The sequence below is a fragment of the Hemicordylus capensis genome, chromosome 2 (genome assembly GCF_027244095.1).
Source record: "Hemicordylus capensis ecotype Gifberg chromosome 2, rHemCap1.1.pri, whole genome shotgun sequence".
Classification (NCBI taxonomy): domain Eukaryota; kingdom Metazoa; phylum Chordata; class Lepidosauria; order Squamata; family Cordylidae; genus Hemicordylus; species Hemicordylus capensis.
The window spans coordinates 297,975,296-297,998,197 of NC_069658.1; the positions used below are offsets into that span (position 1 = coordinate 297,975,296).

Consider the following 22,902-nt stretch of genomic DNA (forward strand, 5'->3'; position numbering starts at 1 on the left):
TTTGAAGGTTTGACGCCTGGGTGGTGGTTCTTTAAGGTCGGGGTGCACTTACCTCTCCGCCACTTTCCCCCTGCCGGTGTTGCTTTAAAAAAAACACTTCTTGGGGTGGCAGTGTACCTCCCTGCCACACCTTCCCCTGTTTTCACCTGGAAGTACCATGTACGCGTTGCGCACACATGTTGGATGTGCGGGCATACGAGTGCGGGGTACTTCTGGCCGAAAACGGGCAGGTGTGGCAGGGAGGTACACTGCCGCCCCAAAAAGTTAAAAAGAGAGAAATGCCGGTGGGGGGAAAGTGACGGGAGGGGTAAGTGCACCCCTCTGCCCTTAAAGAACACCCCCCCCCCGCGCTGGACCGCAGAGGCGCGGTTCCGTGCACGCCACTATTTGTTATCTCCCTTGACACTTCTAGCTATATGCTCCTCAAACTTTCTTTTTGCATCCCTTATTGTCTCCTTGCATTTCTTTTGCCAGAGTTTGTTTCTTTCTGTTCTCTTCTTTTGGGCAGCACTTCCATTTTCTGAAGGATGTCTTCTTCCCTTTTATAGCTTCCCTGACTTTGCTTGTTAGCCACTCTGGCAACCTCCTGAACTTGGTGGAACCTTTCCTCCGTATACATTCCAACTGAGCTTTCGTTATTGTGATTTTTAAAAGGTTCCATGCTTTCTGGAGTGATTTGAGCCTCCTGACTTTCCATTTCAGCTTCCTTTTTACCAATCCCCTCATTCTTGAGAAGTTTCCTCTTCTGTGTTGGACTTCCTTGGCAGTTCTCCTCTCTGAATTGGATCACACTATGGTCACTATTCCCAGAATGGTTCTACAACTCTGACATCTCGCAGCAGGTCCTGGGCACCACTTGAGATTAAGTCCAAGGTCGCCTCCTCTCTTGTTGATTCTGCCACCAACTGTTCTAAGGCACAGTCATATAGCATGTCAAGAAATTTGGACTCACTCTCAATACCTAAATGTGGATTTGCCCAGTCCATGTGAGGATAACTGAAGTCACCCACCATTATAGCTCTGTCTCTCTTTGATGCCTCTCTGATTTGCTTCTCCAACTCCAGGTCACTCTCAGCATTTTGATCCAGAGAGTGATAACATGTCCCTAATAACACATTTAGTATTTTCACCTGTAAAGATTATGTGGCAGACTCCAGGCCTCCTAGGTTTTCTAGCTTGTTGGATTCTATCCCTCCTTTAATATACAGTGCTATTCCTCCCCCATCCTCTCCTCCCTGTCCCTTCTGTAGAGTTTATATCCAGGAATAACAGTGTCCCACTGGTTCTCACCATTCCACCAGATTTCTGTTATGCCCACTGTCTATGTTTTCATTAGCAACTAAACACTCCAGCTCACCCATCTTGGCTCGGAGGCTTCTGGCACTGGTATATAAACACCTATCCACCGAGTCTCTTGCCTGGTGTTGGCATGTGCTATCTTCCTTACTGTTACTTGACCTTTTTGATTGGTTGAAGCTGGCATGTAGCTGACATATAAAAGGAGTCTGTTTGAATTTAAAAGTGCCCCTTGTCCTTAGATGCTTAGTCTTTATTATAAGAATACCACTGAAATATGTGCATGTAGAAGTTGCAGCTGTAAGGACTAATCAACAGTGTTTCTGTGTGACTCACCCACCTGACTGATTTATTTTTACTCTGTTGTATTTGAATGTGTTACTTGTTTGCTACCTGAGCAGTATGTGCCTTACAGATGGGCTTAGCATTTAATTGCTCACTGTAGGGAGGCTTCCTTGGATTTGGAAAACCTGAAACAGCATTTCCAAATGTACATGGGGAGTGTCTTTAAAAAGCATCATAGTCTGCCATTTTTCTAGGGTCACGAGCATTTCGATCCCACAGAGTTGAGCCACAGAAGCAATGTATTTGGTGGGCTCTACCATATTAAAGGATCAATGGTCTTCTAATTCTGAGAAGTGAAATTGATAAAAGGGGCAGGGAATAGGTGAATGAGTTGCCTTACACACTTGTTTTATTTATGGATCTTAAAAATTAATGTCTCAGTCACAGGTAAATCAGCATAGATACCATAAAACAGAGGGTTGGCAATGTTTTAGAGGAGGCATGCCAAGCAGCGTTGGCTTGAGCACTGGCAATGCTTGGCCATGCCCCTTGCACTGGCCATGCACCGAAGCAAATGCCAGCACACCACTTTCCCCTTCTCCCTCCTCCTTACCTGCTAGATGTGCTGAGGACAGGATTTTCAAATACTGTTCTTGGTGTGCCTAAAAGAAGCCACTGCTGCTGTTTGAGTTTGGGCAGCATGTTGCATCTTGCCGCTCCCTCAGTGGCTTCAGCAGCATCCCTCCATTGTCATGGAGGTGTGTATTGGACAGTGGCACCCTGGGCTGCCTTCCTCTACTGCCACCTCTGGCTCCAAGCTGTAGGCTCTAGGAGACATGCCACCCACCCTCTGCCTCAAGACACTGGCCTGACTCGTGGGTGACATTGTTGCTGGTGGCGCCTCATAGCCAAAGTGGCCTGCCTTGTTGCTGGCGCACACCCTGCACAGCATAGTAATGACCTGCCCATGTCACAATGCCTGGCGGGAGAGCATCCTCACCTACCTCTGCCTGTTACTGAAGAATGCAGGCTTTTTTCAAGTTGCTCCTGCTGGTTGCCCAAGGAACTCCGGAGGAGCTTGGATGCCTCCATTGGAGCTTGGATAGAGGTGGGAGGCAGCACATATGTACAAACCCCTGTAGCAGCAGTATCCCACAGTATGTCCTGCAATCCCATTGTGTGCCAGCTTTGGCATGCATGCCAGGTACAACACCTGTAAATCTAGATTATAGGGAGAGCAAATGTGTTGCATTGTCGTCTTGGCAATAAAGTCGGGTAACTTGTTCTTCCTTCCAGGTGAAAGACCTTTTATCTGTGATTTTGAAGGTTGTGGATGGTCCTTCACTAGCATGTCCAAGCTACTAAGACACAAAAGGTAAATTTTCTTGATTGGATTGTGTGTGTGTGTGTGTGTGTGTGTGTGTGTGTGCACAACTATTATTGTGTATATTACTGCTTATAGAGGGGAAGAACCAGACGAAGTCACCACTACTACATCCCATTGAAATTAATGGGACTTGAGTTGTACCTCATTTATTTCAATGTGGCTTAGTTGTGACTAAGTCTGGATTCTGCCCAGGGTAAAGACACAAGTTTTTACCTTGGGCAGCTTGCAATCTAAACTCGACAGTGGGGGAGATGAGGTCAATATGAGCAAAATGAGGATGAGATGTGAATTGTATATAAAATTCTCCTTTTGGAACTTCTTGAAGCCTTGTTGGCTTGAATGCTTAGAACCATCTAGTAAATACGTCATGTTCAAATAAATATAGTTAATCTTAGTCCCAATATCACTTGACTTTCTGTGCTGGTATAGGTCACCCATGGTGGGTTATCCGCACCCACATGGTCCAGAAGGCAAGATTATGTAAATGAGGAGAACCTTTAAGAGACCCCTGTGGGTGGTTCCCTCCAGTTCATTTCCCGCTTTTGCTCCAGATAGCACCTATTTCTTTTAGGCTTCATAGGAGTACCTTGCTCTCTGGGTTGGTTGTCCTTTCTGTTCCTCATCTCAACTTGTTTGTTCTCTTACCTCTGATAATTCCTCTCTTTCTCACCTTTAAAAAAATTACTTTTTTGTCCTCATTTCTATTCTCTTCCTCATCTCCATTTTCATGTCTGTGGCAGCGGAGCAGGGAAGAACAAAAGTTTCAGTGTTTTGAGTGAAGAGGGTGAGAGTTCTCTTCCTGCCCAAACTCAAGCCTCCCAGCATGCAGGCTTCTGTGTCTTCCACCACTAGAGGGAGCTCCATGAGCACCAGTAGGCCCAAACTGCTTCACTCCCTTACTGCCAAGACTGTACATGGTGGTAGCCATGGCTCCAGGCACGATTCTACTCAACGGAGTCTGTCAGCAAACAGCATAAGAAGGAGCATGTAATAAAAGAAAAGGAGGGCCTGACCATGGAGGACTCCGGGCGCTACAAACTGAGCAAGCATCCATGCCTCGAGGAGGTGTGCTCCCTGCCTCTGCTGATCCTGTCAGTGGTGAGGCAGTGCTCCCTGATTGCCTCTTCACCCTCCTTCCTGGAGCTGCTGTGCCCACCGATGTTGCAGACTATGGCAGAGCTTCCAAGGCCAGCACTTAAACATCCCATGCTTCCAATGCAGACTGCTCTGGCTACATTTATGTCTGGAGCCCCAGATGGTGTGGAGATGACACCAAGTATTCAGACAGTGGGGACCATGCTCCCAGAGACCCTCCACAGGACATCAGGTTGGTGAGACCTCTCCTGCCTCCAGGGGAATTGAAACCACCACTCCCTCATCTCATCCAAGCCTCCACCTTCTACAGACCCACTCCTCCTCCTCCGGGGCCGGGCAGCCCATCTGACTGGCAGGAATGAATAAGGCAATTGGTCCACCAGTCAGTGCAGGAGAGCTGTAAGGCACACAAGGCTTACCGTAAGCACAATAGGTGCGTAAGCAGTTCCTCCTCCTCATCATTTTCACCAGAACCTAGGAAAAAAGCATTTAAAATCTATTAAGAAAAAGGCCAATAAGAAAGGGCTTTCTTCCTCCTGCCATTCTTCTGAATATTTGGGGGTGGTGGGATCTCCTTGATATATATGTGCTACCTGTGGACCCAGATGTTACTAGGGCATGTCCAGACCATTAGACATAAGGCTTGTGCATGTGTGTGCACTCACACATTTTCTGATGTCCGCTCAGTTAATTTTAGATCCCACTCAGGTTGAATCAGGAAGGCCTCACTCTGAATGCACGTGTGCACACACTGCCTTGATACTGCCTCCCAGAACAAAACTCATTCTGCACACAGATGGGGGGGGGGAATAGAGAGAATAGTGGTCCAGACTCTATACCTGACAGGTCTGAGTCAGAGGAGGGGAAGATTTCTGATGAGGCTTCAGCTACATTCGCCAATCAATGCCTCTTCCTTCAGGAAGACTTTCAGGCCCTTGTATCTCAGGCCATTTTGGTGCTAAGGCTGGAGGATTCGTGTGTTGACACCCAGGAAACTCAATACAAGGGTTCTCTGGTTCTACCAACAGCAGAACTCCCTAAGGTGAAGGTTCCCATGCCTGAGGGTTTTATGAATGTGCTTAACCAGGAATGCAACAGTTACGCTCTCAGTAAGAAATCTAATCCTGTGTCTAGTAAGTTGTATAACTTCTCTGATGAGGTTTTGGACTTTATTAGAGTTCCTCTCAATGATGCCCCTGTCACAGCTCTTCTCAGTGGAACGGTGGTCCTGAAGGATGGGGATTCCACCCTTAAAGAGCCTACTGATAAACGGGTGAAGGCTGCTATACATAGGGCGCATGAGGCAGAGTCCATCACAATAAGGGCAGATACAACGGCCTTTCTGGTGTCTAGGGTATGTGTTTTGTGGATAGATGAACTTCTGAATGATCCCCCAACCCTGTGCATCTGTGGACAGGCATCAGAACAGCTTTTTGCCCTGGAACTTTTTGCGCCTAGAGGCTTCCAGGGGCCCAGGGAGGCTTTCAGACAGTCCTGGAATAGATCACGCAAGCAGGATTGATGGGCGTTTCAACCCCAGCCCAGATCTTTTTCCATCTCAGACCAAGGTGCCTAGGTAGCAGTTTTGACGGTCAACCACTAAAGGTGGGAGGCCTTATTATGGACTTTTGGCACGCCTGGGACTTTTCAACTTCTGACCAATGGGTTTTCTCTCTAGTCTTGGAGGGTTACAAAATAGAACTTTGCCGTCATCCAGGAGAAAAATTCCTATCCACCCCGAGATCTTGCAGTCATCGCAAACATGTTGACCTACTACAGGCCATTCAACATCTACTTCAAATTGAGGCAATCGAGACAGTACCCAGCTACCGAAGGGGGTATATGTCATACTGTTTTCTGTTACAAAAAAAGTTGGGTCCCTTTGGGCAGTTCTGGATCTGCTCTGGAGGAGTATGAGTTCTTACTCATTTGGGAGAAAAGCCTATTTATACCATCCCAGCAGATTGCTCACCTGGGGTGGTCATCAACACATCCAGAGAAAGACTTTTTCTTCCTCTGGATCGCCTGGGAGTCCTGCTGGGATTGGCTCAGGAAGTATGTTGAAGCCAATCAATAGATCTGCTGTGACTAGTGCATTTACTGGGCCTGATGGTTGTAGCTATAGACTTGGTTCTGTGGGCCCACTTCCACCTCAGACCCATGCTTCCCCTCTGGGCCCTGCTTCCCTACCAGATGGACATTGCTTGCAAGTTGTCTATCACCATAATTGAGTCACTAAGACACTCCCTCAGTTGGTGGCTTCTTCCAGAAAACTTGTCCAGGGGCAAGCTGTTCGTAAAACCAAGCTGCATCAGGATGACCACGAACGCGAGCCTGTCAGGTTGCGGGGCACACTGTCGTTATATGCTCAGGGCAGGTAGACAACACCAAAGTATAAATTGGCTGGAACTTAGGGTGGTGCATCTAGCCCTGCTTGCTTTTCAGGACATTGTTGGGAGCTCGCATGTCATGATCCACACAGACATTATAATCACAAAAGCCAATATAAATTCTCAGGGGGACAAGATTCCAGTCCCTGCAGCATCAAGCTTCAGAGCTATTCCAGTAGGCAGAAGCGCACCTGAAGTCGATAGTGGCGTACCACGTCCGAGGGACTACGAATGTGTAGGTGGATCAGTTTAGCTGCCAGGAGATCCAGCCAGTAGAATGGAGCCTTCATCTGGAGGTATTCCACTGGATAATGCAATGTTTGGGCCAACTGACAATGGACCTGCTCGCCTCACCCTCCACGAAACTACCAAGGTCAAGGCTCTTCTCTCGCTTCCCGGAGCGGGAGGTGGAGGCAGTGGATGCTTTGTCCATGACATGGCCACCTTCACTTCTCTACACCTTTCCTCCAGTTCTGCTACTTGCCGGATGCCTCAGAAGATTGAGGATGACCAGGGCAGAGCTGCTATCAATTGCTTCTTTTTGGCCCAGGAGGCCTTCATTGTTGGACATGGACATGACAGTGAAAGGCCTACTGTTCCTTGTGCAGAGAGCAGACCTCCTGTCTCAAGGTCCAATATTTCACCCAGACCTGGCATGATTAAAGTTGAACTTTAAAGTCAGCTGAGGCTGAGAAGGATGGCCTGAGTCACCAAGGTCTGTCACCTGAAGTAATCGCCACCATTCTGGCTTCTCGTAAACCCTTGACCGGTCTTATATATCGGCTTACATGGTGGACTTTTCTCTAAGGGCAGCTTGCCGCTTCTTGCAAGTGCACAACTGTAACTTTAAAAAGCTTTTGGCATTCCTCCAGGAGGTACTCGCCATGGGGCTGAAGGCCAGCACCTTATGACAGCAAGCCTCCTGCCTGTCCCAGATGATGATGATGTTTCCTCAGGAACAAGGGAAGTTCCTTAGGCACCCATTACTGCAAAAATTTCTTAGGGGTGTAACGCATCTGTCACTACCAATGTATCACCACTTTCCCATGCAGGGTTTACTCATGGTACTCAGGGTTCTTCACCAATCTTAGTTTGAACCCCCGTGTGAGACTTCATTGAGGATCCTTTCTTATAAATTGTTTTAAATTGCTGCCCTGATTTCCAGGATTTTTAGGTGTTTGAATTGTTAAATTGGTTTTATTCTGTTTTTATAGTTTGATTTTAACTTTTAACTTGTAATTGTTTTTACCGTGCTGTAAACTGCCCTGAGCCATTTTGGAAGGGTGGTATATAAATCTAATAAACAAACAAACAAATAAATAAAGATGGGTTTTAGAACTACAAGCCCTTTTGGTTAAGGACCATCTGTGCATGTTCTCCAAGGACACGGTAAGACTTGTGCCTGATCATTTGTTCATCCTGAAGGTGAATTCCACTTTGCATAGGTCTGAGGATATATATTTGCCATTCTTCTGTCCTTGGCCAGGCCATCCAAAGGAAAAGCAATGGCACAGGCTGGGCGTGCGGAGAGCACTACGTATCTACATCTCACATTCTGCAGCTTTCCACAAACTTGACTAGCTCTTCATCTTGTTCCTGCAGTATACTATGGGCAAGGGAGTGTCTACTGCCACTATAGGATGCTGGGTCAAAGTGTATTATTAGCGTATGAAATGCAACATTTGCCTCTGCCCTCAAGGGTCACGGCACATTCCACAAGATTGGCAGCTACATTGGCTGTGTTTTCCACCAGTGCACCTCTGGCTGAGATTTGTAGGGCTGTGGAAGTCTCCATCCACGTTCTTGAAACACTATAAATTGGTTGTTGCTACATCTGCTAGGGCGGCATTTGGCCGCAGGGTTGTGTTCTGTGGTATTCACCAATGCAAGGTGACCTCCTACACCAGCAGAGAGAAGAAAGTTGGTACTCACTGTGAAGATTTCTTCTTGCTGGTGTAACAGAGGTCAACCATGTCCTCCTGTAGTTTTTTTCCGGGTCTGCTCTTGGTTTGGCACTTGGGCTACCTTTTGGGGTCCAGTTCTGCTCTGCAATGTTGTCTTCTTGCTTCTGTATTCTTTGGTTGATGTCTGATGATGTTACTGTCCTGTATGTGATACTGTCGTTTGCTTCGAGGTTTACAATTGAACTGGAGGGAAGTGCCCACAGGAGTCTCTTAAAGGTTTTCTTCACTTACATAATCCTGCCTTCTGGAGCATGTGGGTTTTAACCCATGATGGGTGACCTCCGTTACACCAGGAAGAAGGAACTTTCATTGTGAGGACCAATGCTCCTTTCTCTAGATTGTGCCCTTAGAGTTTGCTGTGAGCATAAAATGGATTTCATCTTTGTTATAGGAAACATGAAGATGACAGGAGATTTACATGCTCTGTAGAAGGCTGTGGAAAATCCTTCACAAGAGCAGAGCACTTGAAAGGCCATAGTATAACTCATCTTGGTACAAAGCCATTTGAGTGCCCTGTGGAAGGTAATATTTATACTTGTGAAACTGTATGTGTCTTTACCTCTTTAGATTGACAGTTGTGCATTGAGGGCTATACTAGATGTGATGGTAGCAGAACCGTTTATCAGAACTGGATTGCTGCTTAATCCTGGGCATGTTGTAGATATACAATAAGCGTGAGAGGAGCAAGCTCTGCCCTTTTGCATGTTTTTTCTGCAAAGTTTAATCTTTAAAAGAAGAAGAAACGGGGGGAGCATGCAGTGTATTCTTGTGGGGAATATTTGCAGCAGGGCTGAATTTTCTTCACTGTGCGCCCCCCCCCCCAGGTTTTGGGTGTTCAGCCCCACTGCCCACCCCCAGCATGTAGGCATCCAAGAGTGGTATTCATGAAATGAGGCATTAGGCCTGTCAAAATGCTTAATTATTTTAGAAATTGTTGCCAGTGTAGGAGTCTGTCTCTTCTAAAAGCTGGGTTAGTTTTCACAGCTTTTGTTTTCAGCTTCATCTCAAGAGTTCTTACTACTGTTATGTGCACCAGCACACTCGATACCTTGCTCTTCTGTACTGGCAAGTCAAAAAGTGAGTTGAGTTTGTGCACCTAATCCACAATCACCATTCCCAAACTAGTTGGCACTAAACCAATTGGCGAGGGCTTGTTAGTTTCTTTAGCTGCAATAGTTTGGGAATTGTGAGAGAAAAGGATAGCTAGTGGTCTGAGAAAAGGGAGAGGAAATCTAAAATTGAGGGTTTGTGATAGCTGCTTGCAGCCTCATATAAGAATGTTCAGTATTGTTTTGTGGCTTCTATCTTTTAATTCAGTTTTTGCACCTTTGTCACCTAAAGCATGCTTGCTAATGATTTTTCAAACTTCCTGTGCTAAGTGAATTTTTCATATACTATAATCTTGTCTTGGTTTGTAGTAGTCTCATGCTGTAGAGATTTTGATAGGCACCTTTGGCATGTAAAAATGGGATATAAATACTGAGATATATATCCATACATATAGAAGCCATGCTCAAATGCTGTCTCGTTTACACTGGCTGAAAAGCCTTTAAGGGATTTCATAGATTATAGATTAAAGAATAGCATTTAGGTTTGCATATTTTGTTTCAGGTTGTTGTGCAAAATTCTCAGCACGCAGTAGCCTCTACATTCACTCTAAAAAACATCTTCAGGATGTGGATTCATTGAAGACTCGTTGCCCTGTATCCAGCTGTAACAAATTGTTCACCTCCAAGCACAGTATGAAAACACACATGGTCAAGCAACATAACTTTAGTGCAGGTATGATCTGCTGGTTGTAAAAGATAAATAATTGAATTGCACCTACGATGCAGTGAATCTTTGCTGACATTTATTACTCTTGAAATTACTTTTTGATGTTTTTAAGATATCACCTGTTTTATTGTATGGCATTGAAACTTTGTATTGCTTTTCAAAAGTAAAGAAGTTGTATTTTTAAATTCTTGTCTCCTAAGGCACTGACACAACAACTGTGCTATGTTGCATCCTTTAAATGGAGGACGTGAATATCTTGCAGTTTTCTTCGAATTCATGACATGAGTTGGTCACAGTGATTTGAGTGATCATCTGAGGGCCCCTCCCCAGCATTGATCGCTTGTGCCAGGTGTTCTAGAAAGTGTACTTGGTGCACTGGCTGCTGTCCTCCAGGCCATTCCAGTTCCCAACAGCTTGGTCTGGAAGGGATGAGAATGCATTGATGAAGGGCAGCAGCAGCAGCTCATTTGCCGAACACTACTTAAGTGCTGGGAGGTACTGCAAAGGAGAAGTTGGCTTGTGTGCTATTTACTGGCTAGTCATAGGAAGAGGAGGTGGGAGTGTCCAGTGCATGGATGGTTGGGTGACCTGTTATGCTTGTCAGAAGGGGAAACTATCCTTGCTATGGTGCAGTATTGAACAGATTTTTGGACTCCTGGACATACAGAAATCTGGTCCTCATGAGTCTTGGCAATGCTGACTTCTGACAAATGTGGCGGTGTTGCTGGATTGAGTAGGGGTACAGGAAGTTTGGGGAAATTGGGGAAGTAGAAATAGCAGAGGATTTGTTGGCTTTTTACTTCAAATTCTGCAGGCAGGGTGTTGGCTTTCTAAACCTGTTGTATTTATAAATGTGCTGGCATTACAAAATAAACATGCCAGATTTGTTTTTGTTTCAGATCTCTTAAATCAGATGGAAACTTTCAGCTCTCTCACGCCTAGCAGTGAACTTGCCAGTTCAGGACAAAGTGACCTCAACAATATAGACCTTGCTTCCCTTTTTTCCAGTATGTCTGGGAGCAGTTCTGGAATTTCAGCTGATATGGCGCTAATAAACTCTGGCATTCTCACTATAGATGTTGCTTCGGTGGGCTCCACGCTTGGAGGAAATCTTTCTGTCAGTAGCAATTCTCTTGGTCAAACGGTTGACCCACTGATTTTAGTGGCTAGCAGTGACATTCCACACAGCCTGGATAGCTCTCTTCTGTTGGGAACCACTGCCACAGTTTTACAGCAAAGCACTTTAAATTTGGATGATGTACAGACAGTAAATGCAGAAGCCTTAGGCTCCTTAGCATCATTGTCAGCAAGGAATTCCAGTCAAGACCTGCATGGTTTGACCTCCAGCAATAATCTTTCAGGAGACACAGCCACTTTAACCCCTTCCAGCAGTCTTGGTGGAAGCAACACACCTGAATTACTGGCTCCAAGTAAAGCAGAACCAACTTTACTTCCTGGCCTGGATGTTGTGGGACAACAAGAAGGCAGTAAAGTGCTGACTCAGTTTGTGTTCTCCAACCCTCCAGGAAGTTACAGTGCACAGAAAGAAACTGATCTGAGCACGGTGACTGGCAGCTCCTTTCTGGTATGCAGTAACTCTCAATAACTGTAGTTTTCATTAGTATCTTAGCTTTGAGGATATTATGTTGCCGTGTATGAACCATCCTTTCTACCAAATGAAATGGGTTTGTGGAATGTCTGCCACGAACGAAGTCGTCGTATATTTTGTACAATGTAAGTGGTATAAACTGTGGTTGCCTGCCTGTGAAAGTATTACATTCAGTTGAATATAGTAGAACATACTAGGAGGAGTGGGTACTTCCATTTTCTCAGCTGGAGCTTAGTGCCAAAGTTGTTGTAAGTACCTCTTACTGGGTAATTTCCTCTAGGGCTGGCTGGGTAAAGCACTGCCCTGTTTGTGCTATAGAAGGAGGAGGTGGAAAATGGACTGCAGGGTAGTTTATTTGGAGTGTTGCCCCCTCCTGATTCCTTATCTTCTCCCACATGTGTTTGTGTACATGGTAAAGTTTAGGTTTTGTATTTCAGTTAAAAATGGACCCATTTAAGCTGAATTTGGATTATGTATTGAGAGCTGCATGGAATTGCTGTTTATCAGAACAGATTGAAGAGGACCAGATAGTTTTGGGTTACATTTCCACAGTATATTTTGGTAGTTGCTTCTTTACTTTGTGTTTACAGTGTTTTTTGTGTTGAGATAAAAGAGTGGGTTGCTTGTTCTCAGTATTAGATGTTCCCGGGCTTGCAGCACTACCCTGTTAAATGTCTTGCTGGTTAGTATAGATAAAGAATATTGTCTAGATGAAGACTTGTGCGAGGAGCACATTCGGTTCGTGCATGAGGAAGGGAAGGGATGACTTGCATCAAGTCCCCCCCCCTTTCTCTCTGCACCCCACTGTGCTTGTCAAAAAAAATATGTCCCTGAAGGGTGGAAGACTCTGAGGGACCTACATTTTTGGCAGGCATAGGGGGCTGCAGAAAGAAGGGGAGATCAGTGAAAATCCCCCTTGCCATTGGTTAATGAGTGTGGAGGCATTTTGCTCATGCAAGTCATAGTCTATTTGTTGTCCATGGTGTATATGTTGAGTTCTAGATTCCAGAATTTATTATATTCTCCTGGGTGTGTCTTGGAATGTGCGTCTCAGAGCCCAGCTGATTGGCTGGGCGGCAGACGTGCCTGATTGGCTGAGGCACACCCAGGAGGATTGGTTGTGGTGGCGGCCCAGCCGTGGAAGCCAGAGGTAGCGGGCCCGGCTGCAGAGGCAAGGCCCAGGAGTGGGGAAAGAAAGTGTCAGAGGGGCAGAAGTGGCTGTGGGGAGGTGAGGTGGCTGGGCCTGGAAGCAGAAACTGGGGCAGAAGGGGTGGTGGGGAGAGGTAGCCACCGGCCCCAAAGGGCGCACAGATGCTCTGTGCGGGGTCAGCTAGTATATAGGAAAAACTGGTAGAGAAGTTTAGAGAGCCAAACTACATAAATATGCAAATACATGCTCTAGAACTAGAGGCATGTTTCCAATCAGCCGCATAGTGGGGGAGGGGCATGGTTGAGGCTTGGGGGAGGGGGAGGTTTTTTCTTTCCCTGCATGTTGTTTTCCTGCCCCCTGATTTGGCAACTTCCTCAGATCATTTCAGGGTAGTGATTTTCAGCCAGAAAACAGCATATGGGGCAAGAGTGGACCTCCCTCTGAGCCCCAGTTCCCTTGCTTGGTCATATTTTACAGCAGCAGAATTTTCGAATTGGCACTGGTGAGTGGCAGCTTTTGATTGGAAAACACTTGTCCATTTTAAATTATGTATCTTTGTTTTTGCATCTCTTTATGCTAGAGGTGAAGTGGGAGAACAGATGAGGCTTGAATATAGGTTGAAGTCTCCACAGGGCTTGCTGCTACCATCCCACTGTTGACAGAAGAGAGATGCTTCAGGTGTAATCATGTCTCTAGAGCATCTGTTTGTATGCTCATATAGTTTGGCCCTCAGTGCTGCTTGGAAAAGGATACTTATTTTCTGAAGTAAGAATATTGGTTTCTCTTATTTTGGTGAAATGCATAAATGTTCTCTCATTAGGAGAGTGGTGGGTCTGCGAGAACAGATTATAGAGCCATTCAGCTTGCCAAGAAAAGAAAACAGAAAGGAAATGGAAGCGACATTGGTGAGTATCTATGTTTTGCTAAAACAATCTGGTCTGCTGAAACAGTTAATATTTCCACAGTGAAACGGGAAATATTAGTCTTCAGTGATTTGAAGTCTTCAATGATTTGAAGACTAAAATTAACCTTATGTTGAGGAAGTCTTTGTATGGTATAATAGTTTGCTCTCCAACCAGTGGTCCCTCTTTATTTTTTTTCCCATCTGTGTGTGGAATGAGTTTTGTTTTGGGTGACAGTATCAAGGCAGTGTGTACGCACCTGCATTCAGAGTGGGGCCTACCTGATTCAACCTGAGCGGGATCTAAACATGATTGAGCGGACATTAAAAAAAAAAAAAAGTGAGCCAGTGTTTCCTTTAAGGTGTGCGCACAAGTGGTTTTTCATGTCCGCTCAGTTAATTTTAGATCCCACGCAGATTGAATCAGGATGACTCCACTCTGAATGTACATGTGTGCACACACTGCCTTAATACTGCCACCCAGAACAAAACACATTCTGCACAGAGATGAAAAAAATTAGAGGGACCACTGGCGTGAGCGTGTGCACATGTGCACGCCTTAGAGGGAACACTATCTGCAGCATTCATGAGTTGATGGATATTCAGTTAAGATATGAGTTAAGAGGATGTTCAAGATCACTTAATTCCAAATTCTTTTTCCAGTCCTGTCAGTTTATGCTTATAGAATGAATAGCAGTTGTAATTCATTTTACAGCCTGATCTTTTCTGTTGATTACAGTGTGACTTGCTTCTAGGTATGCATGTTTAAGAATGCAGTCTTGGAGCCATTTTGAATACAACTAAACAGTGGAAGAAGAAAATGCATTTTACCGCCCTGGGCCACTTTAGGAAGGGCAGTATATAAATTGAATAAAAAATAAATATTCTATTCCGTTTCTTGTGCTGCTTCTCATCTGAAATTGATGCATATGTGTGTGTATAAGCAGGAAGGAAATACTGTCCCAGCAATAGGAGTTGGTGCATCTCCCCTTTAGAGGGTGTGTGTGTGTGTGTGCGCGCGCGTTTGCATACTTGCAAGATGCATTTTGAACAAGAAATAAATGCATTGCGTAGAACCCACTTAATGTCTCATCTAAAGCCCTTGATGTAATATCGTCCTTTTTTTGGATGAGTTGATATTCTGTGTCTGCATGTGTGCCCTCAGGGTATGTAGCTATGGTCTTCGCTTCTATAGAATTGTTACCTTTTGAAAAGTAACTGTATATTTCAATTATAACCTTCTATAAGGATAAAATCTTCACAAAGTAGTTTATGAAGATAGAAACCTAAAAACAAGAACTACAGAGTGAAAAGCAGTAAAAGCAGATGTGTAAGCAACAGGATAAAACTATATTGTAAAAAGCATTAGAAATTCAAGAAGATCATGCATTTATGATAAAGCACCAGGAAGAATAATAATGTTTTTGTGCCCCTCTTAAAAGCTGCCAGTGTGGGAATCTATAGGAGAGGCTTGTTGCTTATTAAGAATGTGAATGCTTATAAAGTGTAATGTTAGTGTTAGATGTTGCAATAAATGAGGTTTTTTGTAAAACTTCAAACATTAATTTTCTATTATAGGTTTAGGTGCACACAGTTTTTAAATAGTGCTGTTTTAGAGTATTCAAAGCACTTCATGTACACAGTGGCCTCTTTTGGAAAGGGGGAGGAGGCTGTGATTGAAGTATTGGTAAAAAGAATGTGGGTTTAGAAATGGAGGATATGCACTGAGCCAATACAAATGGGAGCTTAAAGGATAGGTGATTGATGTAATTGGGTAGAGGAAGGAGTCTTGTGAGGAACTGCCTAAAAAAAGCTTAGACTGTTTTTCTTCTACCAACAGTGCAACATGCTATATTGCTGATCCTTTTTAGTATTATAGCCCTGTTAAAACATTTTCCCCCCAATATGGCGATTTCTTGATAAACGCATCGCGTAAAATGTCGCTTGCCATTCTGTTCAGCATAATGCAGGCGGTTTTGAGCTACCCACACACCTCTGTGGGCCACTAAGGAACTGCTGATGGCCTTGTGCAAGCTTGTAAATATTTAAAGAAGCTCGCCTGCACTTCAGGAGTGCTCCTTACTTTATTGCCAATCTGAGTAGTGCTCTACCAACCCTGAACTTGTTAGATGCCATCTTGGTTTTATTTTGGATCCAACCGTTGTTTCAACTTTTTCAGTGGTGTTGAGTCATATATTTTTGTATGTGCTAAAATAGTCTTGTTTATGTAGTAAACATACTTTCTTTATATCTGATGTTAATGGAAAACTGTTCTATTTATAAAATGAGATGTAGCACAATCTTATGCATGTTTACTCAGAAGTAAATCCAGTGTAGTTCATTGGGGCCTACTCCCATATACGCACATAGGATTACAGTCTTGGGGACTTTTGGTTATCCAATTCCAGAACTTATAAAACATGAAATGTTGCTGTTTGGTTATACCTGGTGTCATGTGTGTTTTTAATATGTATTATTTAAATGTATTATTTAAATTTGGGTTTCTTAACCTTGGGCCCTCAGATGTTGTTGGACTGCAACTCCCCTCATCCCCAGACATGGCCTTTGTGGCCGAGGATGAGGGGAGTTGTAGTCCAACAACATCTGGGGGCCCAAGATTAAGAAACCCTGATTTAAATCATTTGTTTTCATGGTAAGAAGCTCTTCCTATTCCATTTTCCCCCTACAAATATCTTTGAGTTGGATCTCAGCTAGTATTTCTGCAAATGGAAAAAGTTCAAATTGTGCAAAGGTGGCTCTTTTTTTCCTTTTTCAATTTCCCCTATCTGCAACCCCTTGTATCCCCTGAAAATGTGTTCCTGAGGGTTGGGGGACCCTCGGCAGTTGACATTCAGGGGCAAAGGAGGGAAGGGGGGTCACAAAAAATTGCCCCTCTTCCCCCTTCCTGCACAAAAATAGTACTCTTCTACTTTCAAAAGTAGTAATTGGGATTCAGCCCATTAATTTTAGAAGTAAAAAATATGCAGTGATGGCTTTGTATTACACGTCTGAACATTTTTGCTGGAATCTTATTATAATGTGCTTAGTATTTGTAAGCTGTCTTGCAAGGGAGGTGCTGATAGAAAAGTGAAGTGAAAGTAATGATTTATTTCAGGAACCCCTAACTCTGGCATAAGAAAAGGCAAAGGTGATAAAGTGAGTTCATCTAGCCATGGAAGTCGATTGAGTAACAATTTTTTGCCAAATGGAAGCCTAACCGTAAGAGGTCCCTCATCTGGGACACAGTATGTTCAAATTCAGCTACTTCAGGTAAGAATTCAGCACACGACTTGTGAAAGCGAATCTTCTGCTTTTTTTAAAAAAAAAATTCTACTTATAAAACAGATTGGTAGTTCATATGATAGTACATAATGTAGTTCAATGCAATACTCTTGGAGGACACGAAGACTGGTCAGTCTGACCAGTACAAGGTAAGATACTGGAATAGATCATATAGGAGTCAGTCTGTAAGCATCTCAATCATAATGCAGTGATTAGCAGAAGGCAACATAGATTTGTCAAGAATAAATCCTGCTAGGTTAATCTTATATCTTTTCTTTATTTTTAATCTGATTAAGTGGGTTGCAGGAATGCCGTGGATATAATTTAACTTGATGTCAGCAAAGCAATTGACAAAGCCCCATGGTGCCTTGTTTTGATGTTGTTAACAGAGTGGTCAGAGCTGGGCTAGAGGATGATCAGGTGGATTCACAACTGGTTGGAAAACCATCCTTGAAGTGCTCATTAATAGCTCCTCCTCAGATTGGAGGGAGGTTTTGGGTGGGGAGTCATGATACTCTGGCCTGCCCCATGGTACTCTTCATCATTTTAATCAATGACTCATATCCACACCAAGGGATGGAGGGATCAGATAACATTTGCAAATGACACGCAACTGGGAGGTATAGTTAATGCCTCAAAAGATGGGAATAAAGTTCAAAATGAATCTTGGTAGGATGTTTTCCCATGACACTCTATGTATGTGAAAGCTGGACTTTAAAGAACCAAGATAGAAAAAGTATTGATACTTCTGAACTTTGGTGCTGGAGAAGACTTTTGAGGATACCCTGGAGAGCCAGGAAAACAAACAAATGGATCCTAGAACAAATCAATCCAGAATTTTCACTTGAGGCACAAATGACCAAGCTCAAACTATCATACTTTGGACATATTATGTGAAAACCCAGCTCCCTTGAGAAGTCCATAATGCTGGGAAAAGTTGAAGGAAAGAGAAGAGGACAACTAGCAGCAAGGTGGATGGACTCGATTATGACAGCAATGAATGCACCACTGAGAGACCTTAAAGGCCAAGCTGAGGACAGATCATCCTGGAGAGAATCTATCTATGTGGTTGCGAAGAGTCGTCACTGACTTGAGGGCACTTAATTAATCAGTCAATCAGAATGAAAGACTGGCTGAAATCTACAAAATGAAACTGAGAAATTGAAAGTTGTACACTTAGGAGGAAAAATATCAAGTGCACAGCATTGCACTCACTCAGAAGCTGAGCATGAGTTGGCAGTGTGGTGCAGCTTTTAAAAAGAGTAGTGATTTAGTGCAGTGTTAAAACCATAAATTCTCATTATTAAGTAAGAATTTTAGTTCAGTGTGGAATGATCAGTCCTCATCTGGAGTACTGTGTTAACTGGACAAAGCACTACCTTTTAAAAAATGTGGTGGTTCTCTTATATTTATCAGGGGGAGAACTATTCCTATTCAGCCCAGCATAGCATTTTTCCCTTGGGCTGTTGCTGATGCAGTATATAAATATTTTAATAATGTTGATAATACTGTGTCCAGTTCTGTATACTATATTTAAGAAGGTTGTAGACTAATTGGAACTGGTTCAGAGAAGGGCAACAGAGATGCCCAGGGATCTAGGAAATAAGCTCTGTGAAGAGAGATTGAGGAAACTGGGTAAACCTAGCCTTGATAAGAGAACTGGGCCACACACAACACCACCACTCTTCAAATATAAGAAAGGCTGTCACACAGAAGAGAGCAAAATCTTGTTCTCTGCTGCCCCAGAGATCAAGCCTGGATCTAATGAGCTGAAGTTACAAGAGAGATATCTTGATTGAACATTAGGAGAAACTTGTTAATGGTAAGAGCAGTTTGACAATGAAACCAATTACCTTGGGGGCTGATGGACTCACTGAATGTATTCAAGCAGAAGGTTGTACAACCATCTTTTGGATGCTCTAGCTCTGGATTTCCTTTATCGAGCGTGGGTTGGCTTAGATGTCCAGCAAATGGAAAAGAGATTTTAAAGCAAGAAATGGTGAATCTCTGTAAAATAGAACGTTTTGAGACGGAACCTCTTTCTAAAAATTAGTGTAACTGTCTTGTAGCTGGAGATTAATAAAAAATACAGTTGGGGTACATTAGACATTGGAGAAGCAATTTGGGAACTGGTCTTGGAAGAGGGTTTTATTGGGGAAATAGCTTAATTAAGATGGACAGCTTTGTCTTCTCTCTCTATGCAGAGTGACAGTGTCAATCTAGAAAACATTTCAGTACCGTTTTTATTTAAATTTAATATAAAGGATGTTCTGTAATTCACAGGTGAATGTCAGGTGTATTCTAGTACTCTTTTCTACCCACATGGTCCCAACTCTGCAATTGATTGACTGCTCATAGGGAATAGCTTTATTAATAATATGGTAGGTTTCAGTAGGTGGTGCTGTGATTCACATCTTTCCCCAAAATGAGAATCCTTAATTTGTTTGGAGTTGTCTGTGATTAGAAGCTCACTGTGTTTCCTTTCTCCATAGGATGATTCCCCGGGAGAGGGAGATCTGCCTTTCCAGCTCAGTTCTCAGTCCTCTTCTTCACATTCTCAACTGACAGTGGACTTACCTGTTCACATCCTTCAGGTACATCGTTCCTGTGTTGCAAAGCTGAATCCCAAACAGGGAGTGCAGGGCACCTCAGCCAAGCAACAGGTGCAAACATTTTGCCTCCCTTCCCTGCTCCTGAGTAGAAAATGGAAGGAGGGGAGTCCTTAGCTATTGCTCACCCACGGAACCAAAACGAGCATGCTCCATGCCTCGCTTTCTTACTTTGAAGCAAGAAGGCGAGGTTGTCTTTGTTAGCTGCATACTGGGGAAGAGGTAGGGACTGCCATAAACAGTAGGGTTGTGCATGAAATGGATTTTGCGTTCTATTTTGAGCTAGAAACGAAATGCAGATGGCCGATACATTTTGTCAAAAGTACAACCCTGTTTCGGTCGAAATATATTGACATGTTGAGTGCCATTGTGGAGGCCTGTATTTCCCTTGCTGATTGGTTTAAATCAGAATCCTATGGGGGTTTGGGGGGAAAGGTCAAAAATTGGTTTAAAATTGCCTGCTTGCTCATTTCTTGTGTGGTTTGGGTGGTAGGTAGCACTCATCACGCCCTACCACCCAGCCCACTTGGGTGTCCCTAGGAGCTACCAATGGGGAACAATGGGGTGTTTCAAGATTCCCCATTGTTCCCTATGGCCAAAACACTTGAAATGTTTTGAGTTTGTTTCGCCAAAACAGCTGGCTCAACCAGTTTCTCCATCAAAGGATGTTCTGTTTTGGACCCAAAAAACTTGAAATGGCCCATTTCAATGTTGAAACATTTTGCACATCCCATAGCTCAGGCTATGGCTGCTCAAGTCCCCTGCTCCAAAGTTTAGAGAAAGATAGGCTTGCCAGGTTGCACCAACTCATTTACGTGGAGTGGTGAATAAGATTGTGGAAACCTGGTCAGCAAGTATGTAGTTTGCCTCTGCAATTTTGAGATCTTGTGGGCAGTTAGTTTCATATATGGTGCTAAGTCAGGTAATTTGAAAACTTCTTGGATTAAACATAAATGTTGAGGAGCCTTGGAGAGTGCTGTGTTTGTTGAATTCAAATAGGGCAGTAGAACAGCTGCTGTGAACACTGTGTGAATTCTGTGTTTTCATTCTACTTTGAACAGGAGCCACATAACTCCACTGAAGAGGATGCCAGTTCTGATAATTCTCAGTTTACAGGAAGCACAATTAACCTGCAAGATCTGGAATGATTGTGCAGAGGACAGAAACAGTCGAACACTCCTATGCAGCCATGTCTTCAGAAATGGATGTGTGCTTCTAATGAAATAGTGAAGAATATGAGTGTGCACACATCAGTGCTACTGTGTGGTTTGCTTGGTGGTTATAGTGCAATGAAAACCTTGTTCAGTAAACTTTATTTGATATGGCTCTTGGAGATCTTGGTATATTCTGTTGTGGTGCAAAAAGGTGCTCAAAGAAGAGATCTGGTACGGGATCCGTTGATATGCATTAGAATGGGTTCTGCGCCTGCGCGGAAGCCTCTCGGTGTCGAGTTTTACAGCTCCTTCCAGGCGCCTGCGCCCCGCCCCACGTGACCACGTGGCTATTTAAGGCGGGAGGAAGCGCAGGCTGCTCAGTTCCTTTGCGACCGCCGTGGAAATCACTTGGTTTCTACGGCTCCTTCGCTTCTGAATCCTTGGGAAAAAATTCTCAGTTTTGATTCACTGGCTTTGATATTGGACTGTTTGACTATTCTACTACTACTACTATCGTTTTGACCCGGACTGAAATTACCTTGGCCTTCTTGTTCCACTGTTTGGCGAAAGATCGGACTGATTTCTGGCTTCTGACTTCGGCTTGTGAGTACCATGGAATCCCCTGTAGGAAAACGTAATTTTAAACGCTGCACAGAGTGCAAAGCTAAATTGCCCTCACAGGATCGTCATAATTTATGTCTCTTGTGCCTTGGCGAGGCCCACAAGACTGCAGCGTGCAAAATCTGCCTATCATTTTCGAAGCAAACTCGGAGAAATCGCGAGTTGCGTTTGAGGGCTGCTCTATATGATGATGTCCTATCGGGGCCCTCTTCAAAATCTCCTCAGCCGCATAGCTCGAAGGACCTGGGTCCGGCCCAGTCTAAAACTTCGAAGCTTCATCCCAAGAAATCCCCTAAGTCCTTGAAAAGGCCGGAAGAAAAGATGGCGTCCGCAACTGCTCCCGCCAAAAAATCACGGCACCGAGCTTTGTCGGAATCGACACCGTCGCCGACCGCAGCGCAAGAGGTTGTGTTCGTCTCGGAATTGACGAGTACGGCGCCAAAAAAATCTACGCCACAACCTTCGCCACCTACAAAATCGACTTCGATATCGAGGTCTCCGGCTGAACCCCTGTCGATATCGAAGCCTGCTGCTAGCTCGACATCGACACCGCCTTCCATGCCGACTACTGCTGACCCACGGTCGACATCGAGACCGGCTGCTAGTTCGACATCGACACCACCGTCCATGCCGACAGTTACTGAGCCACAGTCGACATCGAGACCTGGTGCTACCTCGACGTCGACGCAACCATCCATACCGGTTACGTTAGATCCAATTGCCCAATGTCCTTCGACATCGACTCCAAACATCTCGATGCCGATGGAAGAATTCGCTCCGCCTTCTCAAGCTGCAAGTGTTTCGATACCAACAACAAGAGACCTACAACCGGCGCCGACACCGATTCGCTCGCCATCGATATCGAGAGAAGAAATTCAAACTTCAGCACTGAATACCCCGGTGAATGTCACAGCCGTGACTCCTCGGTTTCGAGCACCCATGACTTTTACTATGTTAGAGACGGCAGAGGTTGATGCTCCACAATTAGACCCACTGATTAAAATGCTGGACTCTACTGCTACCACTCCCGCTACTTATCAGGGAAATACAACCTTCAAAGTTGGGACCACGGTACTAACAGCTGGGCAACTTGCCTCGCCAACTCCATGGCACACTTGTGGATTCAGCCATCAAGTATCGCCCTCAACAGAATCGGCCTTGCCAGGGACTGTTTCTCCTGGAGCAGGTTATGACTTCCAAGAGCACCGGACATGGAGGTCTTCCATGACAACTGCTCTACCTCTCAACAGAACATTTTCTACCGTGGGGACACAGACGAAAGTCAACACCACCTCCGTGCAAACCCAAACAAATGTTCAAAGATTCCTTGATGCGGATGCACAAACTGACCCTGCTCCTACCACACACCCGAGGAAAGCTGTA

At 44.4% G+C, this 22,902-nt stretch overlaps 2 protein-coding genes across 6 annotated transcripts in view; both read left to right on the plus strand.

Moving 5' to 3' along the window:
- The window catches only part of ZXDC (ZXD family zinc finger C), a 27,063-nt gene extending 5,994 nt beyond the window's left edge, over positions 1-21,069 (plus strand). Inside the window, exons 3-10 of one of the 5 annotated variants that reach the window (XM_053295776.1) lie at positions 2,878-2,956; positions 8,809-8,939; positions 10,029-10,199; positions 11,093-11,778; positions 13,773-13,857; positions 16,969-17,123; positions 19,628-19,729; positions 20,806-21,069. In XM_053295776.1, coding sequence (XP_053151751.1) covers positions 2,878-2,956; positions 8,809-8,939; positions 10,029-10,199; positions 11,093-11,778; positions 13,773-13,857; positions 16,969-17,123; positions 19,628-19,729; positions 20,806-20,892 — 1,496 coding nt within the window. In that variant the 3' untranslated portion in view covers positions 20,893-21,069. Of the gene's footprint in view, positions 1-2,877; positions 2,957-8,808; positions 8,940-10,028; positions 10,200-11,092; positions 11,779-13,772; positions 13,858-14,592; positions 16,367-16,968; positions 17,124-19,418; positions 19,517-19,627; positions 19,730-20,805 lie in introns of those variants that run through there. The other 4 variants (XM_053295777.1, XM_053295779.1, XM_053295778.1 and 1 more) reach the window with 4 other exon arrangements.
- The window catches only part of UROC1 (urocanate hydratase 1), a 170,934-nt gene that overhangs the window by 115,005 nt on the left and 33,027 nt on the right, over positions 1-22,902 (plus strand). The gene's annotated exons all lie outside the window — the stretch shown is intronic.